Below are 26,767 nucleotides of genomic sequence, written 5' to 3' on the forward strand. Positions count from 1 at the left end.
CTTAACTTTAAAGAGACATTCCTGTAATAATGCTTGGTAAGATTTTTCTTTATCTGTTTCTTTAATATTTATAGAAATTCATCAACTTAGTTTTTTGGTAGGTATAAATACCACTTATGTAAAAACTCATTAATTAGCTAATGAACTATTTGCTATCCTTCAGTTTCTACCTTAAGAGTGATTTTACAAGGTTAAACTAAGATTTAAGCTTCAGAAACTTATCTTTTAATTTTTTCTAGGACAAATTTTGATTGCAGACAAGAGCAAGCAGAATTTGAAACCTGTCTGCTGAAGGCTATAGGGACTTGAAGGTTAGAAAAAAGGATTTAAAGAAAGCAGATTTGGGCCTCAGAGTTAAATAGCTAATAAAAGACCTGGGGTGAGGCTGTGAGATAGATTAAGGGTTAGACCTAGAACAAGAGGGCTTCCCTGGTTGCTCAGATGGTAAGGAGTCTATCTGCAATGCAGGAGACCAGTGTTGGATCCCTGGGTTGGGAAGATTCCCCTGGAGAAGGGAATGGCAACCCACTCCAGTATTCTTGCCTGGGAAATCCCATGGACAGAGGTGCATATGGGGTCACAGAGAGTAGGACACAACTAAGGGTTAGACCTAGGATAAGAAACAGCCATTCCTTGTCTTAATGTGCCTATTTATTTGCTTATAATTTCTTGCAAATGTATGTTTATGTTTACTTTTCTTAGGAATTAGCCTTGTCAGGGAGAATATTTTTACCCCTTAGCCCTTGTCCTTTATCTTTTTCTGGTCCAGACTTTCAGAGAAGATTCATTAAGGTTTATTTTGACCTAAAGTAGCCCCTAAAGTAGAGGTGCAGTATGTTATTCAGATTGTTCCACAGTCCTGAGTTGTACCCTGTGCTACCTTTAACCTTTCCTCAACCCTAGGAATGTAGAATAGAGCATTTCCTTGAAAATCATTGCTTTTTATTGATACGTGTATTATTACCAAGTATTAACTTGGTCCACCGGCCTATTTTAAAGATACTGAGAATCAGAATCAACAAAATCTGATTCTTCAGTTATCTTTTGCTAAGCAAACCATTTTCAGTGAAACTATTTCTGAAGTCTGGTTAATTTAAATGGTTAAACATCATTGCTTTGATAGCTTTAATACATTAAGATATTATAGAAATTATGGTACCACCCATTGGAGTGCACAACAAATCACTTGTCATTTGACATTGAGTATCTGAACAGCTTAATTTGCTAATTCAGTTATTACATGCTTTGGCTAATGTGCATTATTCTTGTTGAGTAATTCATTATTGAGACAGAAGCTTACAATTTTAAACAAAGAGTGAATTAATTATATAACACAAAGCAAAGACTATTGGTTTTTGGCCTAATCCTTTCCCTGTTTACTTTCATCTTACTAGAGTATAGGTTAACACTGGTATTGGATGGTCTTTAATTTATAGCCTTAGAACTTGAAACATCATCATTATATAATGAATCTTTAAAGTATAACCACTTAAAAAAGGATTTTATTGCAACCTATGAGCTGATTAAAGTTATTTATGTGTAATTTGATAACTAGATACACTAGGAGGAAATAAAGTACATGGGCTTTATGGAATCTTACAGATCTGAGTTTGAATCTTGACTCAGTGTCATATAACATTATGATTTTGGACAAACTACTTCTGAACTCAGTTGTCTATAAAAAGGAGATAATATCTATTGCAGCAGACTTTTGTGAAGATAAAAGGACAGTAAATCTTTTAATGAATGAAAAAAATACACTGAAAAATAAGAATCTTGTAGTATGATTCTGTTTTATAAAAATAAAACACAAATGGTATAGATATAGCAGGATGCATTGACTTCCTGAGATTTGTCTGGTTCCATCCTCAAGCTTTTCTTTTTGCTGAATGGGTTATGCAAAATGAGCAGACCTTGGAGATGGATGTTGGAAAGGAGAAACTGCTGGAAGTGGGGCTAGAAGAGGAATTTGGAGAGGAATTGAGTTGGGGAGATGGAAAGTGACTTTCATCCTTGTCCTGCTATTGTGAAGGAGGCCTGTGACCTGTGGTTTCTTCCTTTGTCAGAATCTGCTGAAATGCACATTAATCTAGATCTCTTAGAGAGGAATAGATTTACTAATATTTATCTTAAAATCTTAATCCTAGCTGCTACCATGTAATAGGGGACAGCACAGAAATCCTCACATATTAATGTAAACATTAGTTGTTTTTTTTTTGTTGTAAGTTGTAAAACTTTGATTGTAGATTGAATCTTACCAAGATACAGCAATTCTGTCCTGAACAGAGTGCCATCAAATTGTTCTTTGACAGAATGTTGTGAGAGTCTTTCAGAATTCAGAGCTCAGTTAATGCAATTAAGCAAACACAGGGAACAGTTCATTGTTTGTGAAGTCAGACAAATGGTATAGTTGTTATTTCAAATTTCTTTGACTTTTCACTATGTATGTGACATTGGCCAGGTCCCTATTTTTAGTACTTTCCTATTTTCAGTCTACCAAAGGGCTATCTTAACATTTTAATGAAATATATCTTCCCTAGATTGAGACAATCATATTATTGCAACCTTATTGCAATAATTTGTTACTTAGGGAAGAGTCTAGAAAAAACTCTCAAATTTCTAAAATGTTCCTAGTCAACCCAATTCTCAAATGTGATTCCAGCAAGCCTCAGAGGGTTTAGGCCTTGATGTAAAAACCATAATGGCCATTTATTGAGAAATATTCTTCCCCCTCAGTGAATATTTTTTTTCTGAGAACCCAGAGTTCAGTTTATTTCATTTTTCTGTTAATATTCTTATAAATTGTAGAGAAAAGCAAATTAGTGATGTTTCTAGTATACGAATTGGAAAAAGGTCAAAACTATTTTTCACTTTTGGGGCTAAGATTTGAACAAAATAAAATGACAATAATAAAAATCTCCTTACTTTGAAAGCAGTGTTTTTTCAAAAGACCATTATGTGTATTGTTTTAACAGTTTTATTTTTTTTAATCTGTTAATGTTCTAGAAAGGAACCTTGATTGAAATAGTCAAGATGCTTTTTCCTAGATATATGATAAAGGCAGTAATGTCATGAACACTGCATTAAACCCTGAGCTTTTGTAAAAATTTTAAAATGTTGCTCTGGGTGTTATTTGAGGATTTAGGTAATTGGGGTAAGTAATCTCTTTATATTAATTGGCTATAGAAAAGGAAGCTATGAATCATTTTCTTTTATTAGCCATCTAATTGATAACACTACTGGGAAAATGTTATTAGAAGAAGATTTATCTTGAGAGCTTTAAAAATTGAATGTCCCAAAAATGAAAAAGAAGAGAATCACTAATACTTTGGCTTATGTTATTTTGAGATTCAGTTATTGGTTTGCTTAGCAGAGTCAGCATTCTCATACTGAGTGTAATGACATATTCACCTTCGTTTATTTAATCACCTGCCTGAGATTTGTGCAGGTTTTCCTTTCAGTTGGTGAACACTTAAACTTATGACTGAAAACATAAGTAAGCAACAAAACAAATCAAGTAGTCAAAAGGTACAACCTTCCAGTTACAAAATAAATCAATCCTAGAGATATAATGTACAGCATGGTGATCAGTTAGTAATACTGCATTTTGTGTTTGAAAGTTGCTAAGAGAGTAGTTCTTTAAAGTTCTCATCACAAGAAGAAAAAAATATGTGACTATGGTGATCATTTTGTAGTATATACATATATTGAACTATGCATATGAAATATAATATGTCAATAACATCTCAATTTGAAAAGAAAGAAATTGAGATTTTAGGCCTTATAGCTCTTTGCTTGCTTGAAGTATTTGGACAGCAATTACTTTTATTTCCATCAGAAAATTTGAAATTCTGGTCTTTAATTCCAAAATAGAAATACTTTATTAGATTTATCCAGAAATTGTACAAAAGCAGCAAACCATCTTTTTAGAGCAGAGGGAATTGGTTACTCTTCTTATATAGCTTGAAGTTAGGGATTGATAAGTATACAATTGTAGATTGTGCTTGATATCTTACTTAATATTTAATGATGGTAAGGCATAAGATACCCTCTTAAATGGAAGATTAAATTGCCCGGTGGATTTTATGTTTCTTCTAAACTTCCACTTAAGAACAAGACCTAATGCTATCAATATTAAAACTGTTGACACGATCTACTACTGTTTGTAAGGAAGAAAGGAAAACTAACTAGAAATATGTTGAAGGAATTTTTAGAAATTACCTTTAAAAAATCAAGATACTTTAAAAGAGGTGTGCTTTTGTCTGGCCTAAGAGAAAGATTCTAGGATCTTTGGTGCTGGCATTATACACTCCTTTGGAACTTTGAATGAGAGTTTCAATACACAGTCTCTTTATACCCCAGTGTAGTCATTTATACAAAACAGAGATGTATTAGTCAAAGGTTCTCCAGAGAAATAGAACCAGGACGTTGGATGCATGCATGGAGAGACAGACTGACAAGTTTTTTATAAGGAATTGTCTCATGCAGTTATGGAGGTGATCATGGACATCCTAAGATCTACAGTCTACAAACTGTCTTCAGTTGATTGAAGGCCATCCATATTAAGGAAGACAATCTGCTTTACTTAGTCTACCAATTCAAATGTTAATCTCATTCAGCAACACCCTCACAGATATATCTAGAATAATGTTTGACCAAATGTCTGGGCACCTCTTGGCCCTGTCAAGTTGATGCATAAAATTAGCCATCACAAGAGGGAATACCATATGTCCATATATAGCTTTCAGGATTTTTGAAAGACCTGTAACCTGTTTGTAACTGAGCCGTATCAGCTGAGAAGCTCTGTATTAGATCATATGACTTACTTGCGTCAGTGAATAAAGTGAAATGATTGCTTGTATATCCAAGGGCTTTCTTCCTCCAAACCCAGACATGGAGATAGGACAGAACTGGGAGTGAGTATAATTTAGGCTTAGTGCTTTGCCGTCATTGATGAATTAAAACATTTGGTAATCATTTTTGCTTTCCCAGAAATCCTGTATTGGTTGAAGAAAATAAAATATAGAGGCATTCAAGGTAATGAAGACCCTAATACATCTTTCCTAATAGGAAAGCATATATATGAGAAATGAGAAAATTGGGAAAGATAGAGAAATCCTATAAAAGCCAGTGAACCTTTGGAAGGTAGTATAGCCATGACCACATATGATTTTTGTGAGCCCCTTCCCCTTGAATTCTGTTTTATAACTTGGTATAAAAATGAGTATGCTAATATTAACTATTAAAATGTTCTCATGAACCCTTAAAATTATTGTGGACCCCAGGCCCTGTGCCTACTGCAGAAGTTGGTCCTGGTTATAATACAGTTCAGTTGCTCGATCACGTCCGATTTCTTGTGACCCCATGGACTGCAGCACGCCAGGCTTCCCTGTCCATCACCAATTCCCAGAGCTTCTTCAAACTCATGTTCATCAAATCAGTGATGCCATCCAACCATCTCATCCTCTGTCATCCCCTTCTCCTCCTGCCTTCAATCTTTCCCAGCATCAAGGTCTTTTCCAGTGAGTCAGTTCTTCACATCAGGAGTTTCAGCTTCAGCATCAGTCCTTCCAATGAATATTTAGGACTCATTTCCTTTAGGATTGACTGGTTTGATCTCCTTGCAGTCCAAGGGACTCTCAAGACTCTTCTCTGACACTACATTTCAAAAGCATCAATTCTTCGGCACTCAGCTTTCTTTATAGTCCCAACTCTCGCATAGGTGACTACTGAAATACCATAGCTTTGACTATACGAATTTGTCACTAAAGTAATGTCTCTGCTTTTTAATATGCTGTCTAGGTCAGTCATAGCTTTTCTTCCAAGGAGCAAGTGTGTTTTAATTTCATGGCTGCAGTCACCATCTGCAGTGATTTTGGAGCCCAAGACAGTAAAGTCTGTCACTGTTTCCTTTGTTTCCTGATTTATTTGCCATGATGTGAAATACATTATTGATACCTAAAAATCAAGGCTCTGGAGTCACCCTCCTAGATTCACATCCAGGTTCAGCACTGACTTGCATTAGCTACTTCCCTGAACCTGAGATGTAGAGAACAGTAATAGGACTTAATTCAAAACTCTCATTATAAAGTTAAAATGAAATTGTACATGTGAAGGTGCTTAGCACAGTGTCTTGCACATAACAAGTGTTCAATAAATGTTAACTGTTAATGAATAATCTCAGAAATGCATTTCTTAAAAATGGCTTTTAAAGGTGCAAGAAACAGTGTTGCCAACTGTTTTGGTGAATAGCAAAATGTAATAGGCAAATGATAATTTGTGTAGGATACCCCTAGTTGGCCTGTATACTCATCTGTCAGACTATCTTGAGAGTGAAACTGCTGCTTCTGGCTAGTTTCCCTTCTCAGAATAGTTTTGACAAGTAGGAATTATTCTGAGCATAGCTGCACTCCTCTGTAAGTAGCAGACTTTCTCCCTTGGCTTCCTAGCCCTGGGCACAACAGAGAAAATAAAAGGGAGCCTGGTACTTGCCTGGAAGAGCAAGTACCCCACATTTGTCAGAGCCCCAGTTTCTTTAAAGGTTTAGTGGCCAGATGTGCTGCTGTTTGCAGGCTGGAATTTGATACAGTGTATCAAACATGACGAACATGGGTCAGTCACCAGTTTTCTAATTCTAAATTCAAGAGAGAACTGACGTGATTTTTCCTCTTTGAAGTTGAAAGTATTTGAAATTCAAGTAACTGGAGTGGGTAGTTTTTTTTTATTTAGTTGCTGTTTAGTTACTGTTATCAGTTCAGTTCAGTCACTCAGTCGGGACCCGAATCGCAGCATACCAGGCCTCCCTGTCCATCACCAACTCCCGGAGTTCACTCAGACTCACGTCCTAACCTCAGCTAAATATTTAGTATGCTGAATGTGTACTTTTTTTTTGTTACCATCACGTTGATGAGGAGTGCAACACTGACTCTTCAGTAAAAATTTACAGTTTACTTTGTTAGAAACTAAATTGTAGTGTTAGATGAATAATTTGCTCATGTATAGTAGTCTAAATCAAAGTTTAAAAAATATTTCACTTTATTGACTTTAAGGCTGTTGTACATATTAAATTACCTTGGCTGGCAGTGTTGAGGGGAAAAATGCATATATTTAAAAGTAGTTAAAATTATTTAATAATCTTAAAGACAAAAAACCGGAAACCTTTAGCAGTATCAATCTTGCTCAAAATAGCAGTGAGTTTTTTAAAATTTAGCATCTGATTACAGTGTTTCAGAAAAATCTGTTTTTGTTTTTTTTTTTAAGAAGTTTATCTGCCTGATCACAGGAGAAGCTATTCTTGTGGTAGGTTAGTTTCTCTTCTTCTGGCATTAATGTTATATTCCTATACTTCTTCTACTTACTAACTTATTTTAGACTATGTTCCATCACATCTTTGAACTTTACTGTGCTTCTTGGGAAGTAAAGTACTTAACACACCTCATGTGTGGTTTACATTCTTTGTGTTTCATAATATGATCAAGATTTAAGTCACAAATGCCAACTGTCAACCAAAGTGTTCACCAGTTTTTTAAATCCCCAAGAAGTAGCAGTAACAGGTTCTGTTCATATAAGCAGCTCTTAATGGCAGCTATTTTTACTTAGGTACTTGTCTCCTAACTTGATAAGAAGAACTTAGGGAGCACGCAAAATATTTGATTATTTAATTTCTTATTACAGTATAGTAGAAATTGATATAAATTGAGACAAGTATTTTAATCGTGATATAGAATGTTAAATAGTGGTAGAGAAATAGCCTTAGTGAGACTTGAACCTAGTTTTGACATTTATTTTATCCCTTGGCATGCCATTTTGTCTGTATGTGTCATCTGTATAACAACAGTAGTCATAAAAGCTATCACTTCTTGAGCACACACTGAGTGTCAAATATTCACTCCTCTAATTTATTATTCACCCTGTGAGGTAGGCCCTGATAGCTTCCCTTTATAAACTCTGAAACTGAGTCTCAGCCCCTTGGGTCCACAGTCTTCTACTGAAGTATTATAATTACATCAGCCATTTACTTACTGGAATTAACTAGTAGTAAATGAAATTTGGCATTGTTTATTACCATGAACAAGATGTAGCCCTTTTAGCATCAAACGGGTCTTGTGGATAGTTAAAACAATATACATTAAAAAATAATGATATTATTTATATGTGGAATCTAGAATATGATACAAAAGAGCCTATCTACAAAACAGAAACAGACTCATAGAGAACAGACTTCTGGCTGCCAAGAGGGAGGGAGGGAAAGGGATGGACTGTTGAGTTTGGGGTTGGTAGAGGCAAACTATTTACATTTAAAATGGATAAACAACAAGGTCCTAATGTATAGTACAGGGAACTATACTCAACATCCTGTGATAAACCATAATGGAAAAGAATATTTTTTTAAAATGCATATATGTGTATACCTGAGTCACTTTAAGTCAGATTGGCACTACATTGTAAATCAACTATACTTTAATATACCGTTTAATTTTAAAAAGTAAAATGTTAGGAAATTTAATTTTAATCAGAATCTTTGTTAATTCTCTTAACTGCTTTCTTGTTGAACTGTTAAAGAGTTCCTCCTTATGGTGGGTGGTACTGTTCAGTTAGTGGATTCTGGTTATTTCAATCTTCATTAAAAATTTTTGGCTCTCCCTCAGAGATCAGCAAACTAAGGCCTAGGAAACAAATCTGTCCTGCTGCCTGTTTTAGTAAATAAAGTTTCATTGCAGTACACCAACACTTATTGTTTATGGATGGCCTGCAATACAAAATATATTCACTATCTGGCTCTACAGAGAAAAAAATCTGCCAACTCCTGCTCTACCTCATTCAACAAAAAGATTTGAAGCAATTGACTTGTCATATCTAATCCTAAAGTCATATGGAACTTCCCTTTAAAATTTCCATGTAATTTTATTCTTTATGAAAAAAGGTTTGGGTAAGAAGTTTAAAGCAAAGTTTAGAAGTGGTTATGTTTAAATAACATTCTATTTCTTCAATACATTCCACTGATGTGAGGATTTGCTCACTAGTATACCTAAGACCCTGGTGACTCAGATGGTAAAGAATCTGTTTCCAGTGCAGGAGACCTGGCTTTGATCCCTGGGTCAGCAGGATCCCCTGGAGAAGGGAATGGCTACCCACTCCAGCATTCTTACCTGGATATTTCCATAGACAGTCCATGGGATCATAAAGAGTCAGACACGACTGAATGACTAACACTTTCATACATAAGACCTGGTAGTTACATTTAATGATTGATCAAATGATTAAATATGCTTTGAAATCCTTTCTTTCATCCCTAGAGAGATATATTTTTTTTCTATCCCATTAAATGGATAACAAAGAGGATACAAGAAGATTCTGTTTTAATTTACAGAGAAATAAAATTTGGCCATGTGTGAGTTTTTGTTTACCTTCCCTGCCCAGGAGGAGCCAGTGCTTATTATGTTTCCAATTAGATGGTTATCTGATCCCTTTAAAAGTAATGTCTGTCCATTCCCTCTGTTGAAGCGAGTAAGTGTGGGTCCCCTTGACGCACTCAAGTTTCACAAGCCTTGGGATCTTGAGTCTACTCTTTACTGTAGGTTTCATAATTGATATTGAGAACCTTTTCCCATATCACACACATGAATATAATGAAGGTGTTAGACTAACCTTTGTAGAGATAGCAAAAAAGTACCCTGAGACTAATTATACAACATTAAGTTTTTTGCTCTGATAATAGTTTTCAAAAGAGATTTTTGCTTTGGAAAATAGGTGTATGAAAGTTTTTCCTTTTGTTTTTCATCTTCCTGTTTGCTGACTACACTAAACAACAGAGATCAAGCATTGACTTGTTTTTGTTACTTGGCAGAAAGTACCATCATTTTGTGGCATTTTTCTTGTACAGTGGGTGGCATTTCAGTGGTACATTTAACCTTTCAGTAAGCTTTAACCTAACATTTTGTATTCCTGGTTGATGTTTTAAGTAGTAAGGTGAGCTAAGTTGATAATATTTAACATGTATCTGAAATAAAGTTAGGAAAGTGGGAATGAATGTTCTTGTAGGTTGCACATGTAGACAAAAACTACTAGTATCCCCAAAATCTAAGTTAGTCTAAATACAGCATGTTTCAATCAATAAAAATAGTCCAAAATGCCAGTGTTCTCAGAGAAAATACTCTAGGGAGTATGCAAGCTTTGCTTGGAGGAAAGGTAGTGTACTATTCAAAACCCCAAATATACACACCATAGAAGAGTAGAGAAATGGAATATCTAAAAGATAACACAGATCATCAAAATGACAAATGAGCTGTTAAATTTCTTAGTCATAACAGACATTCTTTCCCCTTTTGTTTGTTCTATTAGCAGCAGAGATATTTCTGAAAGGTTTTCACAAGGTCACACTATATAGCACTGGGGACTACATTCAATATTCTGTGACAAACCATAATAGACAAGAATATGGAAAAGAATATATATATGTGTGTGTGTGTGTATAATATGTATGTATAACTGAGTCACTTTCCTGTACAGAAGAAATTAACATAACATATAAATCAACTAGCACAAGCTGGAATCAAGATTGCCGGGAGAAATATCAATAACCTCAGATATGCAGATGACATCACCCTTATGGCAGAAAGTGAAGAAGAACTAAAGATCCTCTGATGAAAGTGAAAGAGGAGAGTGAAAAAGTTGGCTTAAAGCTTAGAAAACTAAGATCATGGCATCCGATCCCATCACTTCATGTCAAATAGATGGAAACAGGGGGAACAGTGGCTGACTTTATTTTGGGGGGGCTCCAAAATCACTGCAGATGGTAATTGCAGCCATGAAATTAAAAGAAGCTTACTCTTGGAAGGAAAGGTATGACCAACCTAGACAACATATTAAAAAGCAGAGACATTACTTTGCCAACAAAGATCCGTCTAGTCAAGGCTATGGTTTTTCCAATAGTCATGTATGGATGTGAGAGTTGGACTATAAAGAAAGTTGAGTACCGAAGAATTGATGCTTTTGAACTGTGGTGTTGGAGAAGACTCTTGAGAGTCCCTTGGACTGCAAGGAGATCCAGCCAGTCCATTCTAAAGGAGATCAGTCCTGGGTGTTCATTGGAAGGACTGATACTGAAGCTGAAACTCTAATACTTTGGCCACCTGATGCGAAGAGCTGACTCATTTGAAAAGACCCTGATGCTGGGAAAGATTGAGGGCAGGAGGAGAAGGGGAGGACAGAGGATGAGATGGTTGGATGGCATCACCGACTCAGTGGACATGGGTTTGGGTGGACTCCGGGAGTTGGTGATAGACAGGGAGACCTGGCGTGCTGCGCGGTTCGTGGGGTCGCAAAGAGTCAGACACAACTGAGCAACTGAACTGAACTGATAAATCAACTGTATTTCAGTAAAACAATGTTTATTTTAAAAATTAAAAATATTTTCAAAATTCAAATGTTCATGTTTAGGTTCTGTTCAACTATTATATAATAGCATAACACTTCTTGCCAGCATCCAGTCTTATTCTAAATAGAGAGTATGTGAGTGGTAGGAAGAAACACCACAGTGTAGTGCAAAGAATATGAATATTGTCTGGGGTTTTTGGTTTTGTTTTTGCTTTGGGAAGATAATTCAAACTTTGATTGCTTTCTCACTGTAAAATGGGGTAATAATTTCTTCTTTGTAGAATTTTGTAGTCAATTAGGTAAGGTAATGTTTGTAAAGTGACAGGCATAATGCTTGATGTGTAACTACATTTATTTGTCACCATTGTATCACCACAATTATTTAAAAGTGTTCTGTGAGAAGGCAATGGCACCCCACTCCAGTACTCTTACCTGGAAGATCCCATGGACAGAGGAGCCTGGAAGGCTGCAGTCCATGGGGTCGCTGAGGGTTGGACATGACTGAGCAACTTTACTTCACTTTTCACTTTCATGCATTGGAGAAGGAAATGGCAACCCACACCAGTGTTCTTGCCTGGAGAATCCCGGGGATGGGGGAACCTGGTGGGCTGCCGTCTATGGGGTCGCACAGAGTTGGACACGACTGAAGCGACTTAGCAGCATGAGTAGTTTTCTTCCCTGGTGGCTCAGACAGTAAAGCGTTTGTCTACAATGCAGGTAGACCCGGGTCCGGTCCCTGGGTCAGGAAGATCCCCTGGAGAAGGAAATGGAAACCCACTCCAGTACTCTTGCCTGGAAAATCCCATGGATGGAGGAGCCTGGCAGGCTTCAGTCCATGCGGTTGCAGAGTCTGACATAACTGAGCGACTTGACTTTCTTTCTTTATGAGTAGTTACGCTTCTAGTGCTTCCTGTATCTGTCTAGTAGTTCCTCCACCCCTTAGCAGTGGACAGAATATCAGTCTGTGGGTGTGGGTGTGTCTATATTAATGATAAAGCTGTGACATTGTTAAAATTTTGAAAGTGAAAATAAACTTTTGGGGGATGTTTTGATGCAGACAGCTTTACTAAACCGCCTGGAGCGAATTTTCGAAGCATGTTTTCCTTCCATATTTGTCCCTGATACTGAAGAAGAAGTTACTTCCCTGAAGCACTTGCTGGAAACAAGCACCTTGCCAATAAAAACAAGAGAGGCCTTAGCTGAAAGTGGGTAAGTAGTAGACACTTTTTAGGTCTACTTGTATATTTGTTAGTTTGACTGTTCTAATTTATAAGGTTATCTAAGGTTATCTTAAACTGTTAAGGTTCTAAAACATTAACTTAAGTTTAAAAAATCATATTGTGCCTAAAGATGTAATTAAAAAATCTCTCTACCTCTCCACTTTTGAGCTGTTTTTTAAAAAAAATTTCTAAAGCACTATTCTATCCAGTCAAATTTTTGTATATTATTTTTTGATTTCCTAGTATGATAGTACTCTTGCCTAGAAAATCCCATGGACAGAGGAGCCTGGTAGGCTGCAGTCCATGGGGTTGCTAAGAGTCGGACACAACTGAGCGACTTCACTTTCACTTTTCACTTTCATGCATTGGAGAAGGAAATGCCAACCCACTCCAGTGTTCTTGCCTGGAGAATCCCAGGGACAGAGGAGCCTGGTGGGCTGCCGTCTATGGGGTCACACACAGTCTGACATGACTGAAGTGACTTAGCAGCAGCAGCAGTATGATAGATGAGAATTTAGATCTTACATCTGCTGTTTTCCTCCCTTCATCTTCCCAATACACTTATGTCATAGTTTTTGGTTAAATTGTTATTTGGTATTTTCATTATTATGATCATGTAAATAATGTTCACAGCTAAGCCACTATTTCTTTTATAGTACACTTTTTTCCTGGATTTAATGATTTCCTCTTTTTTTTTTTTTAAACTCACTAAATCTGTCCCTACCCTCGAATAGCCTGTTAATACAATCTTACTTGTGATAAGACCTATCAAACTGTCCAATCCATTTTTTTACCTGGAGTCTTCCATCTTCCCGTTCCTTCCAATCTGGAATAGAGCAGTCTAGGCATCCTATCACACATTGTCTTGGGACTTCCCATTTTGGTGAAGCACATCCTCTGATAGCCTCCTTGGGGGGTAGGTGGGGGTGGGTAGTGAAGAAAAGGTTCCCAGGAAGTAAAATTTTACTTTACCCCCACTTCACATTTATAATTTAGAGTCTTTCATTGCTGGTGTTTTGATGTTTTACAGTGAAGTATCTTGGTGTGGGTCTTAACCTTCAATCAGGAAGCTTCTGTTCTTCAGCACTGAGCAGTTGTCTTACAATGCCAGCTACCTTCCCTCCAATGCATCTGTTTTCTTTCCGAAACTGCTATTAAATTTTAGATGTTAGAGGGTCTAGATTGACTTTCTAATTTTAATTTCAAAGTTATTCCTAGATGCTTCTCTTACATTTCATTACTCACCACCTCTGGAGGCAGTATTTCATAATTTAAGATGAATATTATTTTTGCTTCTTGACTTTTGTTTTGGGGTGATTTCTGAGAATAAAAGGAGATAAAAAGATTGATGTTTTCCCATCTTGAAACCATTTAGATATGTTTTTAAAAAATATGCTAGCTGTACAGACAGTTCATATTCTTAGACCCAAGAGATTCAGTCTAAGGAAATAACAGAATTCTACACTAACACACTGTAAAATACAGGAAGATATTCTTGCCTGACTAGCAATTGGAGCCAACAGTAAAAACAGCTTAATTAAAACTGTAGGATTGTGGCTAAATAAATGATGATGCATCTGTCTAATAGGACATAATAAACCATTGAAAAAGGTATGTATGTAGATAAGGAAATGCTTAAAGTCTGAAAAAAGAATACAGAATTGTATACTGTAATTGCAACTGTGTGTGTGGGGGGTCAAGACTCAAGGAGAAAACATTAAATAGCTCTAGTAAGATGGTGAAGTGCTCAGTGATTTCTATCCTCCTTTTAAATGCTTTTGTTTTCAAATTAAATAAGAATAACATACAGGCTAAATTTTTGCTTGTTTCAGATGAGTTTAATTTAGTTACTTTCCTAATGACTAAATGTTGGCTCTTGATTTCATTCAGGTAATAGGTATATATATACTCATGTTAGACACAAGATTAATTGGAATGTATAATATTTTATAGTCACTTTAAAAGTAGAATTCATGGTGAAAGCTACTGAGTAACCCATTGTTGGTGGCTTCACTGTGTTGTGACCTTTGCAGGGAACTGCTGGATGTGTGGACCGAACTACAGGACGTCCATGATGCACATGGCTTGAGATATCAGTGGGGTGGCTCCCATAGCAACAAGAAACTTTTATGCTCCCTGGGAATAGACACCCGAAACATTGTAAGTTTATTAGTACCTTAGAAAATCCTTTAATCAACTTAGGGATGTTTTTAAATTCTTTCACACCTCTGTACAAATTATGATAAACTAGTTTCTCAGAAAAATAGATACTAGTTTGTTTAAATGTTCATTTATTTTAAATATCCCAACTTCTAAGTGTAAATCTATCTAGATTTTTCTCTGAAATTTATTATCTTTAGAAAAAGATGTTTCAGTGTTTTTGCTTAACTATGAGATGAATGAATTGGACTAGGAGATCAAAACTATAACCCCATAAGGGCAATTTAACAATTTCTTCAATTTTTCACTCACAGTGTATATAATAAAGCATTATAAGAGTATTTTGGAAACTGTTTCATTGTATGACAAATCATTCTCTAAATACATATTCTCTCTCTAACATACATATGTAGCTCTTCACGGGCAATAAGAAGCAACCTGTTATAGTGCCCATGTATGCAGCAGGATTGGTAAGTACAATGATGCTTTTGCATGTATTTATTATTGTTGCATTATTTATTATTGTTGCATTTATTCTGTAAAATCATCTTACATAGCATGACATGGAAAGTGTATTTTAAGATATCGTATGGGACCATTAAGAGAATAAATACAATAATATCCTTTTTTGAGCTCATAAATCCCTTCTAGTCTTGATCTGAAGACATTTTTCTGTATTTTATTTATTATAGACACTTTTAGTACTACTAGTGTTTATAATAGTAGTATAACGGAGAAGGTAATGGCACCCCACTCCAGTACTCTTGCCTGGAAAATTCCATGGATGGAGGAGCCTGGTAGGCTGCAGTCCATGGGGTTGTTAAGGGTTGGACATGACTGAGCGACTTCACTTTCACTTTTCACTTTCATGCATTGGAGAAGGAAATGTCAACCCACTCCAGTGTTCTTGCCTGGAGAATCCCAGGGACGAGGGAGCCTGCTGGGCTGCCATCTATGGGGTCGCACAGAGTCGGACACGACTGAAGCGACTTAGCAGCAGCAGTGTTTATAACTTTTGTAAAATTCACCTTTGGAAGTCTCTCTTTTAATTTGCTTTTAAAAAGAAGAAACTGAAGTATCTGAAGCCTTAGATATCATTTGTTTAAATGCATTTCTGATTATTTTTAAATAATGCAATGTTGAAGCCATGGATATATACAAAAGGTTGGAGACAGCAAATTATAACAAATGAAAATGAACCAGGACCCATAATTGGGCCTTAGTGTTTCCATTAATGTTTTAAACATGTTAAATTTTGTTTTTTCAGATATGCCAGGTAGTCCAGGAAAACTGAGGAATTTTCATTCTGTACCTTATCAAGACTCAATCACATTTTAAAGTTTGATGTGTTGGTGGGTTTTGGCATGTCTTTGAGTTATTGGTGGATAAAAATGTCCTGTCTATTAAACTAAAAATATTTTAAAATTTTTTCACCAATAACTTGAAAATAAGGAGAAAAATACTGTGTTTAAGAAAGGAGAAAAAAACCCTAAGGAACACTTGGTGTGGAATTTAAATTTAAAAACCCTTTATGTGCATGTGAAAATGAATTTGCTGTGGAACTTGACCTCATTTTAATCTGCAAACTTCTCTATGAATAAGCTCTAATTATTGTTACTGAACTGAAATTTTGCTTTGTTTTGTTTTTGTTGGTTTGTTTTGTGAGATTGGACAAAAGCTTCTTTGAGCTTTTTTTAAAAATCAATTTCTGCTCCTTTGTGAATGGTTATCTTGTATTTTCAAAACACCTTGATCATCCCTACTTTCTTTTATGTTGTAGGTAAATGTAGTCCATAATGTTTCTAACTTTTAGGTTATTTGGATCTCGTAGCTTTCTAGAGATTGTTAGTGCTGTTAATTGTCACATTCTGCATAGGAAGTAGGAATTTAATTTGTGGGCACTTTCATTCTGCATGTTGGGGCAGTAACCTATTTAATGCTTCTGTGTTAGACTCAGCACATTAGGCAGTTTTTTAAAGACTCATATCTATGCTTTTTTCCCCTCTCAATTACAACCTTTTATTAGTAATGTAGTTTTACCATTTTTGTAAGCTTTTAATACCAAAGTTGTTTTAGTGATTATATCCTCTCCTCCTCCCTCTTTTTGATGCCTTACATTTAGAAGCATTCTTTTTCATATCTGGTTTATCTGATTTCATATTTTAATGATACCTGAATTTTCTCCATAGTGCTTTACACACATGAGGTGTTCAATATCTTTTGATCTCATCTGGAGGAATAGTACCTGAAGTAGTCATTTAAGTCACTGGTTCTGAGACTTTGATGTGCATTAGAATTGCTTGGAAGACTTGTTTAAAACACAGAATGCTAGTCACCACCCCCGTAGTTTCTTATTCAGTAGGTCTGGGGTAGGAGAAGTTCCCAGACGATAGAGGAGCTACTGATGGGGACCACTTTGAGAACCACTGGCTTTAGGGAGATTTCACATTAGAAAAGTTGGCTAAGACTAGTAATGGTTTACCAGACGCATGGAGTCTTTCTAGAAGAGCACACGCCTTTATAATGTATATGACATTGAATTAGACCATGAATTTATTTTCACTTTTCAAGATGCTAGATTAAAGCCTTTCACGTGTACTGTTGTTAAGAACTATTGATATATATGTAAATTATTTATTTTAGCTTATGCTCCATTTTATGAAAGTAGGGGGATTCTCCTGAAAGCTTTGTTTTGAGAAATGTATAGATTCTAACTATAAGATTGTTAGACTTAGCAGCTTCCCTGCCCGCCCCCCGCAGCCCTCCCCTCGTAAAAGGAGACTTTTATCTGGTTGATAACTGTTCAAGAGTTTGTCAGGTTATTATTCTAAAATTTGTAAAAGCTTGGGCCTTCTTTCATGCCAATAACTTGGCGTGAAAATAACGCATTATTTTTAGTGTTTGTAGAACACAGATACAAAGTGCTGATTTTTTTTTTCTTCTTTGTTTCTACACCCATCTTGAATGTCTCTCTTACTGAAAGAGTGTGATAAATTCGTAACATGCCTAGTGGAACATGTAAGATGTTTTCCCCTCTGAAATGACTGTGAGGCTCCCATCCTGTAGTGAGCAAGGATCAGACACTAAATTCACGTTGTAGCATAGGGATGTCATCACACTATATGGTGTGTTTTAGAATCCACTCCCACCTCTCTAAGTACCACCATGGTGTAATGTGTATGAAGAGTGCCCTTTCGGGCAGTTTTACGTCTGAAACATCAGAACAGTATTGCATTCTCAGCACATGGATGTAATACACTGTTTTGCTTGCCGCTTCCCTTCCCCCTCCATTCCATGTGTTTGTGCATTTGTGTGACAGTGGTAACCAGGCACTCTAAAGCAAATCCAGTTTAAATTATAAGGTCTTGTTTCAAAAAGTTTGGATTACAAATGTATTATTATGAAATATTTCCCATTAGAGTGCTGTAAGATTTTCACTAAACAAAACTTAAGACTAGTTCGTTTTTGTCTTCAGTACTTTCCAAATGACCTGTTCTTTCTGCTTTCTGCTAAATTAACTTTCTTGTGAAGTTTATGGGCCAATCCTTCCCCCATCTGATAGCTAATATGCCTTTTTCAGGGTATGTTAGAGCCCACCAAGGAACCACTGAAACCACTATCTGCTGCAGAAAAAATCGCTTCCATCGGTCAGACCACCACTATGTCACCAGAAATGAACACATGTACATCTGACCAATTCCAGGTAAAAATATCTGGATGTATATAGATACATTTATGCATGTATGTACACATATGTCCACATACATTGTTGTTTTCCTTAATATATAACTTTTCATTTTAAAAATATTTTTAAATTTTAGTTTCATGATAGATGTGATTTCAGTTCTTATTAACATCCTTTGAAATACAATGAGAAAATTCTCTTTAATTTTAAAAAATAGAAAAGACAGTTTGAGAACTGGCTGGTTATGGGTAAGTCCTTTAAACCTATCTAGGCCTTAGTCTTTTTACCTGTAAAATAAGAACTTTGAAGCAAGCAAAAAATCACTTACAACTGGTACATTTTATGATCTATTACTGACACCTAAATCTGGTAAGTGCTGGATTTTCAAAAAAAAGAAAACATTGCATTATACCAGCTCCAAGAAGGCTCTCTTACCCTTCTTACCCTTTACTTCTTTGGCACATTTAAGCACAAATCCATATTTCAGTCCAGTATATTTAATATTAAGGCCCTTCCTCTCACTTTTTTCCTGGGAGAGCATAGCTTACTTGGTTTGCTTACTTTTTTGACATCAAGTTAGCAACTGACTCAGTACAGGTTAAAATTGTTTTTTAGAATATTAGTATTTTTAATGAACATTACCATTTCTAAGATATATTCTTGCTGTGTTTGTCATTTCTTAACCTTAAATATCATCACTAATTATGTCTAACACAAAAATGCATGTTTGGACACCCTTTCCCAAGATGTGTTCTACTGAACACTAATCCCCAGAATTGCTTCACTAAAGAACGGTTTAGTGAGATCGGGAAATATTTCGTATCAAACCCTAAACAACCTTTGAAGGTTCACAACGCATATATTAAGGACTGAAAAATCCTGCAGTGAATAATGTTATTTAATTTTATTTCATTTCTCAAATTTACTTGGCCATAGAACCCTTTTCTGTAGGGATCAAGGAAGAAGAGTTTATAACACCTGTAGAACTAGTGTTTTGAAGAATATACTTTGGCAAATGATTTTGTAAAGCAGGGTCCTGCCTTTTCAGGTGTGTTTCAAGAAACATGTAATATTACTGCTGTGTACCACTGTGGTTTATACTTGAGCTTAGCTTCAACGTCCCTCTGAAACCAGTTTATTACTGTCACTGAATTCATGGGCATGGAGACCTAATGCATAAAATGCCTGGCCTTATTGATTGGGCAACAGGCAAGGTGCCTTGGGCAAAATGTCTCAGTAGGCTGAATCTGTCCTTAGCTCTCTTCCTTTCATTGGCTATATATTGCCCTCTGGCTATCAGCTGTTCTCACAAGCCTGCCATGTCTGTGCAGATTCCAGAATTATAGCACATTCTCACTTCTGCCTCAGTCAGCATTCTTATTCCTACAGTGCTAGGTGTTAGGAAAATAATTTGACTAACTGCCTGGTATGTTTTCTGGAAATGGAGCTGTTCTCAATTTGAGCCACTTGTTATTTTTCCTTGCCTCCTTCTTCTCTTCTCCATCCAACCATTTCCATGTATTACAACCCCATAAGCTATTGCTTATTTTATTAGTTAGCTGTCACCTGTCACTTTTGCCTAGTCATACCTCCATATAATTTAATTATAGACTTGATTAAAAGTCTAGATAACCTAATAAAAAGCATGTGTGTTAATTTAATGGAAGATTTTTAGTAGAAATCAACATGTATTAATTTGATGGCGATTAGTTGCAGCTCCACAAGGATTCAGCTGCTGCCATCTCTATACATACATACCCCTATGTACTTGTAATCAAAGGACTGTCTCCGTAGTTATAGGCAAGTATGGGAATTTTCAGTGTCACTGAAGCATATCTAACTTTTTTGCTGGAAGATGGAACTTGGTCTCTTGCTATTTATATTTTTTAAAAGCTCTTTTTAATCAAGTACTTCCTTTTATTCTGTTTCATGTACACATTTCCCTTTTTTAAAAATACACATCAATATTGAATTAACAAGTTTATTCTATACTTTTTATGGTATTTTGTGATCCTCATTGGCTTTAGTTTTTAGGCTTTGGAAAACCAATGAAAACAGTATTTCCCAATGGAAGTTCAAAGTTATTTCTGAATTGACTTGAGCCTATGTAGGTCTGCTTTCTAACATTCAAACTGAAGATTTCAGCATGCATATCAGAATTTTGTGCTGAGATGCCTGACCTCCATCACTAAATTACATGCTCTTTGCTTGGCTCCATACTTTTGATTCAGGTTAACATACTCAGCAAACATCTGAAATACATTCTAAAGGTTCTCCATATAAAGTGTATTTCTTACCACTCTTCCTAAGCATACAGTGTATTTATTATTTTTCACATAACATTTTGGCTATTCAGTCTTCCTCCTAATGATAATTTTCAGGTGAAACAACCATAAACATTAGTGCTAGAAGCTTAGCAAAATGTGTCAGCAAAAACCTGTTCAATACCTAAATTTTTCCCCCAAAAAAGCATGTGGCAAACCTTCCTTTTATGTTTTGGCATCCTTGAACAGTGACTTTCAAACTTAGCATAGTGGCATAATTCTCGTTATGACTGCATGTTTTTTGATCTGTCTTTTCTATTTCAGTTTGGTACTCACTAAATTTCTATCTTTTATTTCAAATGAGTTTGTATTCATCAGTCTTTTTGCCATTACATCTCTTGTTTAGAAAGTCAGTATTTTACTGATATCTGTTAATGTGAGGTTTTTTTAAAAAGATAATTTTACCTGGGGGAAAAAAGACAGATAAAAAGCATGTAGTGATACTTCTTGTTGTTGTTGTTGACATCTTTTTTCACTGAATTTCAAGGTCACACCAATCACAGTGCCATACTGATTCCCTCTTAGTAAGGTTAGGATGTTAACCATACTTTATACACTGCCAAGTGGAGTTAGCTCTCTGGCTAGCAGTTATCCAGCTGGTTACCACCAGCAAATTTCCTCTCTTAGGCTGCTTTATGTTGCTATTTCAGTTGTGAATCAGAATTTTAGAGTTAGAAGAAAGAAAAAAATGACAGTCTAGCTCTGTACTCTCATTTTACAATTAGAAAACATATTTGGAAAGACTTAAGTAATTTACCTAAAATCACATGTCAGTGCTGTACTTAGGACTAGAACCAAAGTCTCCTGTCTCTAGCCTTTTCTTCCCCCTCTTTTTATTATGAACTTGTCTTCTTTCATCTCTGCAGTAATCATTCATGCCACATAAAGTTGTTTTTAAATGTTTCATTCTAGTGCTTTCTCTTTGAGTTGCCTGCTTGTCAGTGCCATTAGTTAACCTGTAATTATTTAGGTATCTGTTTTTCATCTGTCTCAATTCCACTAAATTTTGATTCATAATTTAGTACCTCTTTATTATAATATTGGTTGTGTCTTCAAAATGCCATACATGTCTGTGAAAAGTAAGATTCCAGAAAATCATTGAAATATTTCGAAACATCCAGGTTCTTGACATCGTTTAGATAAAACATGTTAATGAAAGAGCTTTGCTTCGCTTTACCCAGAAATTTTGTTATTACATAAATCTGAGTTTTGTCCATCTAGTCAGTATTGAATAGTTCTAAAGGCTTTCCTGATTGAGAAGTAGAACAAGTTGAATCTGTTGGAATACCTAGACCTTTTTGTTTGTTTTTGAGCTCAGCTGAAGATCTTTTAGTCTTGCAGGTAGGTTATGAACTCGATTTTCACCAGGATTTTTAAAACTTTTATTTGAAACAATTATAGATTACAGGAAGTTGCAAAGATCATACAGAAGAGGTGCCTTGTATCTTCACCAGTTTTCCTCACAATCACATTTTACATAATTATAGAATAATATCAAAACTGAGACTATGACATTTGCTCAATATATGTGTGTAGTTCTATGCTATTTTTTCATGTGACCACCACCACAGTTCAGATACAGCATTCTTCCGTCTCCCTCACCAGTCCCTCCTTCCACCTCTCTCTCATCCTGGCTGCCACTGTCCCCAGTATTTTATTTTGTTTATATCTCCAGGCCTGACTTGATATGGGGGAGACCAAATGCTTATAGTAACATGCCCATCATTGGTTATCAAAGCAATATTATAATACCATGGGGTTAGACTTTCAAAATTAGCCAATTCACGTTCCTTTCCTACAGGGAACAGTGTCTTTGTCTACAGAGAGAAAATGATTATAAAGTTTTAAAAAGTGCCTACCTTACAGTGAGCAAAACAAAAAAAAAGATGATAACATATTGATAGTAAGAGTCTAGTAAAAGGTTATTTCAATAAGTGTTGCCAATACCACCCCAAAAATAAGAAAATGCATTTTTTTTTCCCCTGTCAGGAATATTCTTAAAGTGTGGATCATTTTTTTTAATGTTTTGTACTACCTTCCGTCTTATATTTATCATTTGCTTATTTTATCTTTATGTGTTTGGCAGTTAACAGAGTTTTTAAACATAGAATATTCAAATAAGTTCCGAGTATACCTTTCAGTACATTATTTTAAACATTAAATTCTAATACTGATTATAAGTAATTTCTAAATTAGAGGTTATAAGTTTTTTTAAAAAAATTTGTATATATATAAGGAAACCAAATAAATAACATCCATGTTTATACAGCTAGTTACTTTGTCCTTAATAACCCAGCTTGCCTCCAGTTCAGTATGCTACCTTCTCTGTTGCCTTGTATTATCTATTAAGAAATTGTAAGTGGCTAATCATTTAAAATAAAAATAGATCACTCTTTAGTGAAAAAAGATCAGTGAGGTTTTCAAGCCAGTAGTTTAAATTATGATTGGAGAATAGATTGAAATCTTGATATAGAATTAGTCTGTAAACTTCTGTTTGAAAATTTAAGATAATTCCATTTCTCAGATATACCATTTTTAATGTCAACAAGCTGTACTGCTTATAAATTTTGCAATTTCAGTTTGTGTTAATATTTGTAGATAACCTTCTGAAATTGTAAATTATCCCAACTTTGTCTTTAGGTATTTTATTGCCTAATGATCTTGCTATAATAGTGTTTTGTTCTGTTTTTAAGGATTCTTTATGTTGCTACAACCTATACTGATTAATTTTGATTTTTTGGTTTTCAACTCTAGGAGTCTCTACCACCCGTCCAGTTTGACTGGAGTAGCAGTGGCCTTACTAACCCTTTAGATGGTACGTCTCTCCGTAGAGCCTCTAGCGCCAGAGCTAGAGTTAAGAAAGCTACAAAGTTCAGACAGACTTCTCTCTGCTGATTTCCATTTTTGTTTGAACATAAACTTCTTATCTTTGGAAATTCAGGCTTTCTTTCTGAATAGTAATTGCTCAAGAAACCAGCCGTTACTATTATTAACATTATTAATGTCCATATATAAGTAGTAGTAACCAGATAAAATTTGAGTTTCTTTTTATCTTAAGTCAAAGATAAGCTTCTTTATTTCTCACAAATATCTAGGTAGTTTATATAACATTTTTGGTGGACCAGTTTATTTGAAATTTTTTTCTGTAGTTTTAGTTTATGGAATTTTCTTGGATGCCAAGTCTTGTGTCTAGAGGCTGCTTTAAAGCACAAAGCACAATTATTTAACCAAAAACAATGTGCAAATAGATCCATATTTATTGACTCAAAGTAGTTTTCAGACTTAATCATATTTTATAGAGCACTTGTATGCAAATGAAAAATGAATGATTTTCATGCTCCTTTTCTAAAACTTAGTTCAAAATACTAGTAGGTAGTTCCAGAAATAATTGGTTTCTCCTATGGCTTTAAAAGAAAATCCTGAGAAAGGATTAACTTATTCTAATAAGGTGGGGTCTTTTAATAACACAAAATACTAGGTTTCCTTTGTGTTGATATCACAAGTTTTAATCGGACTCTAAAGTACAATTATTCTTAGTCCTTATACTTCGTAAGTTGTTTGAGCCATGGTCTGAAACACCTGTTACTCCTATCAGCTCTGCCTTAGAGTAGGGGATCCTAGGGTATCTGGAAAGCATCCAATTGAATAACAGCGCTGAAGGAAAGCCTGGATGCACCTTTTGCTGTTGTCTGGTGTCCTATTCAGTCAAATCATCGTGCTTTTTATTAACAACTTCTTTTAAAATGTATACTATTTCTGATTACTGTTTTAGAGTTAAAGGGGAACAGTACAGCTTGTGGTTGCACATCAGGGTAGGGCAGTTATGACATTTCTATTACCTTATTTTATTTTAAACTAAGTTAATGTATTGGTGCGTGTCCTGAAACTGACAACTTTGTCACTTTTAAAATCATTCATTAGAAACCAACACTGCTATCATAAAAGATTGATTTGGGGATATACAGTGATTTAATGTTGGGTTGAGATTAAAGTATTGTTTCCCTTTAACGGGTACACTTTCCCCCTTGGTCTTTCTGGTATGGCTTCAAGTTTCCATTGAAAGAACTGAACTCCTAACTAAAACCTTACTAAGTGTTAAATTATTTACATTGTACATGAGAAAATGTACATTGAATTAAACTGTTACTTTAGAAATGTCCTTAGCAATGAAAAACTAATACTGTACACATTGTTTTAATGTTGATTTTAAAATGTGTAATGACTACTAATTATAACCTGCATGTTCAAGTGTGTGTCTTACCCCTTTTTACACATAACCCCTCCTCCCTTGGCTTACCTTCTGTGTGGCTGCCTACCAACACGGTCACTGAATTTCAAGCTAGTGGAGGTTCCACTCTTCTGAACCTTGATTTCTTTGGGCCCGTGGATGACAGTAGCTCTAGCAGCAGCACCACAATCCCAGGTCAGCAGAGTGTTAAAACCACAATTCTAGTATATTTACGAAAAGCATGACCACATCACTTGACTTTCCTATAAACAAGGAAACAAATAGGTTGTATTCTCTGTAATGTCTTTCTAATACTTTTCTTTCATCTATCTACTGTTATTTTCTAGTGTCTGACTATAACAAGTGACTTATATGAGAAATGTATTTTAAGGAAAAATTTGTTAGAATGTAATAGTCAGAGCTGAAAGTAGTTTCTAGGTATAAAACAGCCCTCATGTCTTTTACACAGTTAAAGGCAGGGTGTTTTTTTTCCCCTGTAAATAGAAAATGTGATCTTTTATATGCTTATTTTTTAAAGCATATTCTACAAAGCCATTTGAAAAAATACAAATTTAGATATATAAGAATATTTTAGTACACAGTGACATTATAGTGTCTGTGATAATAGAACCTTTACAGATTCTAGCATTCAATTAGTATTTATTAATGCTGCTAAATGTATAATTAGGTTCCAAAATGTTGGAGTCTAGCACTTAGTTATATAGTCCCCCATAGAATTATTACTGTTTTTATGTAGCTCTTGAATAGAAAGCTTACTGTTAGTTTTCCATGGAGGAAAAAAAAAATGTTAAGGGTGATAGTAGAAAATAATTGCTGTGAGATACTAAAAGCTAGAAATTAAAACTTATTGGAGTGCCTGTTAATGTTCAGCCTGGCGAAAGTTCAGTTCATTGACCCAAGGACTAATGTACTTTGTCATTTTCTAACTGAATAAAAAGTTTAAATATAATGGCATTTTTATGTTTATATTTTATTTAATATGATTTTAATGACTCTCTGTCATCCCTACTTGTGCTCTGGTAATCACGCCTTTTGATCACCAGACGGCTGTTACCGTGCCCTGTAGATGGTGATGCCCAGAATGCATAGTGAGGGTCCCTCTCAGTCCCTGCTAGGATCAGGTATATAGCCAGCCTGGTTCCTGAGAATTTGCTGGTTTTGTTCTATTCAACTAGATAACCCTGGCACCCACTTCTAGCAGTTCAGGAGCTATAATGGAAAATGGGGGAGGCTAAGAGAACAATCATCTAAGGGTGAGGCTGGGACCCAGGATGCCCATCTCCAAGTCTGGTTATGGAAATATGATTGTATTATAAGGATGTTCCAAGGCCGTTTTGTAGAATGACTGGATTCCTCTAATCTAATCCCCTGGTTATCATTTTCATTGTTTCCAAGATTTTATAAGCATATAAGAAACTAATCTGTGTCTGGTTTTAACTTCAATATGGTATTTCACTATTTAAATTACTTCTAAATACATGTGAGCTGTGGAATGACCTGGATGAGTAGTTTTTAATACTTAATGTGGGGGGTGGGGGAACCAAAAAACTTGTGTATCAGTTTCCTTATTACTATAATCCCAAGAATGAAATCAGTTCAATTCAGTCGCTCAGTTGTGTCCAACTCTTTGCAACCCCATGAACCACAGCACACCAGGCCTCCCTGTCCATCACCAACCAAACTCCTATTTTTAATTTGCTCTCAGCTTTGTTTTGTCATGAACTGTATGATAACTTAAATGAGGTCACTATTT

General features: G+C 35.4%; 1 protein-coding gene across 3 annotated transcripts in view; it reads left to right on the forward strand.

Annotated features, from left to right (window-relative positions):
- Positions 1-26,767, forward strand: part of AFTPH (aftiphilin) — a 69,998-nt gene that overhangs the window by 32,299 nt on the left and 10,932 nt on the right. The window contains exons 3-8 of one of the 3 annotated variants that reach the window (XM_040224027.1): positions 12,434-12,585; positions 14,630-14,756; positions 15,170-15,226; positions 18,337-18,459; positions 23,520-23,580; positions 25,105-25,188. In XM_040224027.1, the coding sequence (XP_040079961.1) occupies positions 12,434-12,585; positions 14,630-14,756; positions 15,170-15,226; positions 18,337-18,459; positions 23,520-23,580; positions 25,105-25,188 (604 nt within the window). The remainder of the gene's footprint in view (positions 1-12,433; positions 12,586-14,629; positions 14,757-15,169; positions 15,227-18,336; positions 18,460-23,519; positions 23,581-25,104; positions 25,189-26,767) is intronic. The other 2 variants (XM_040224028.1, XR_005718285.1) reach the window with 2 other exon arrangements.

Source organism: Oryx dammah, unplaced genomic scaffold, assembly GCF_014754425.2.
Source record: "Oryx dammah isolate SB20612 unplaced genomic scaffold, SCBI_Odam_1.1 HiC_scaffold_25, whole genome shotgun sequence".
Lineage (NCBI taxonomy): Eukaryota > Metazoa > Chordata > Mammalia > Artiodactyla > Bovidae > Oryx > Oryx dammah.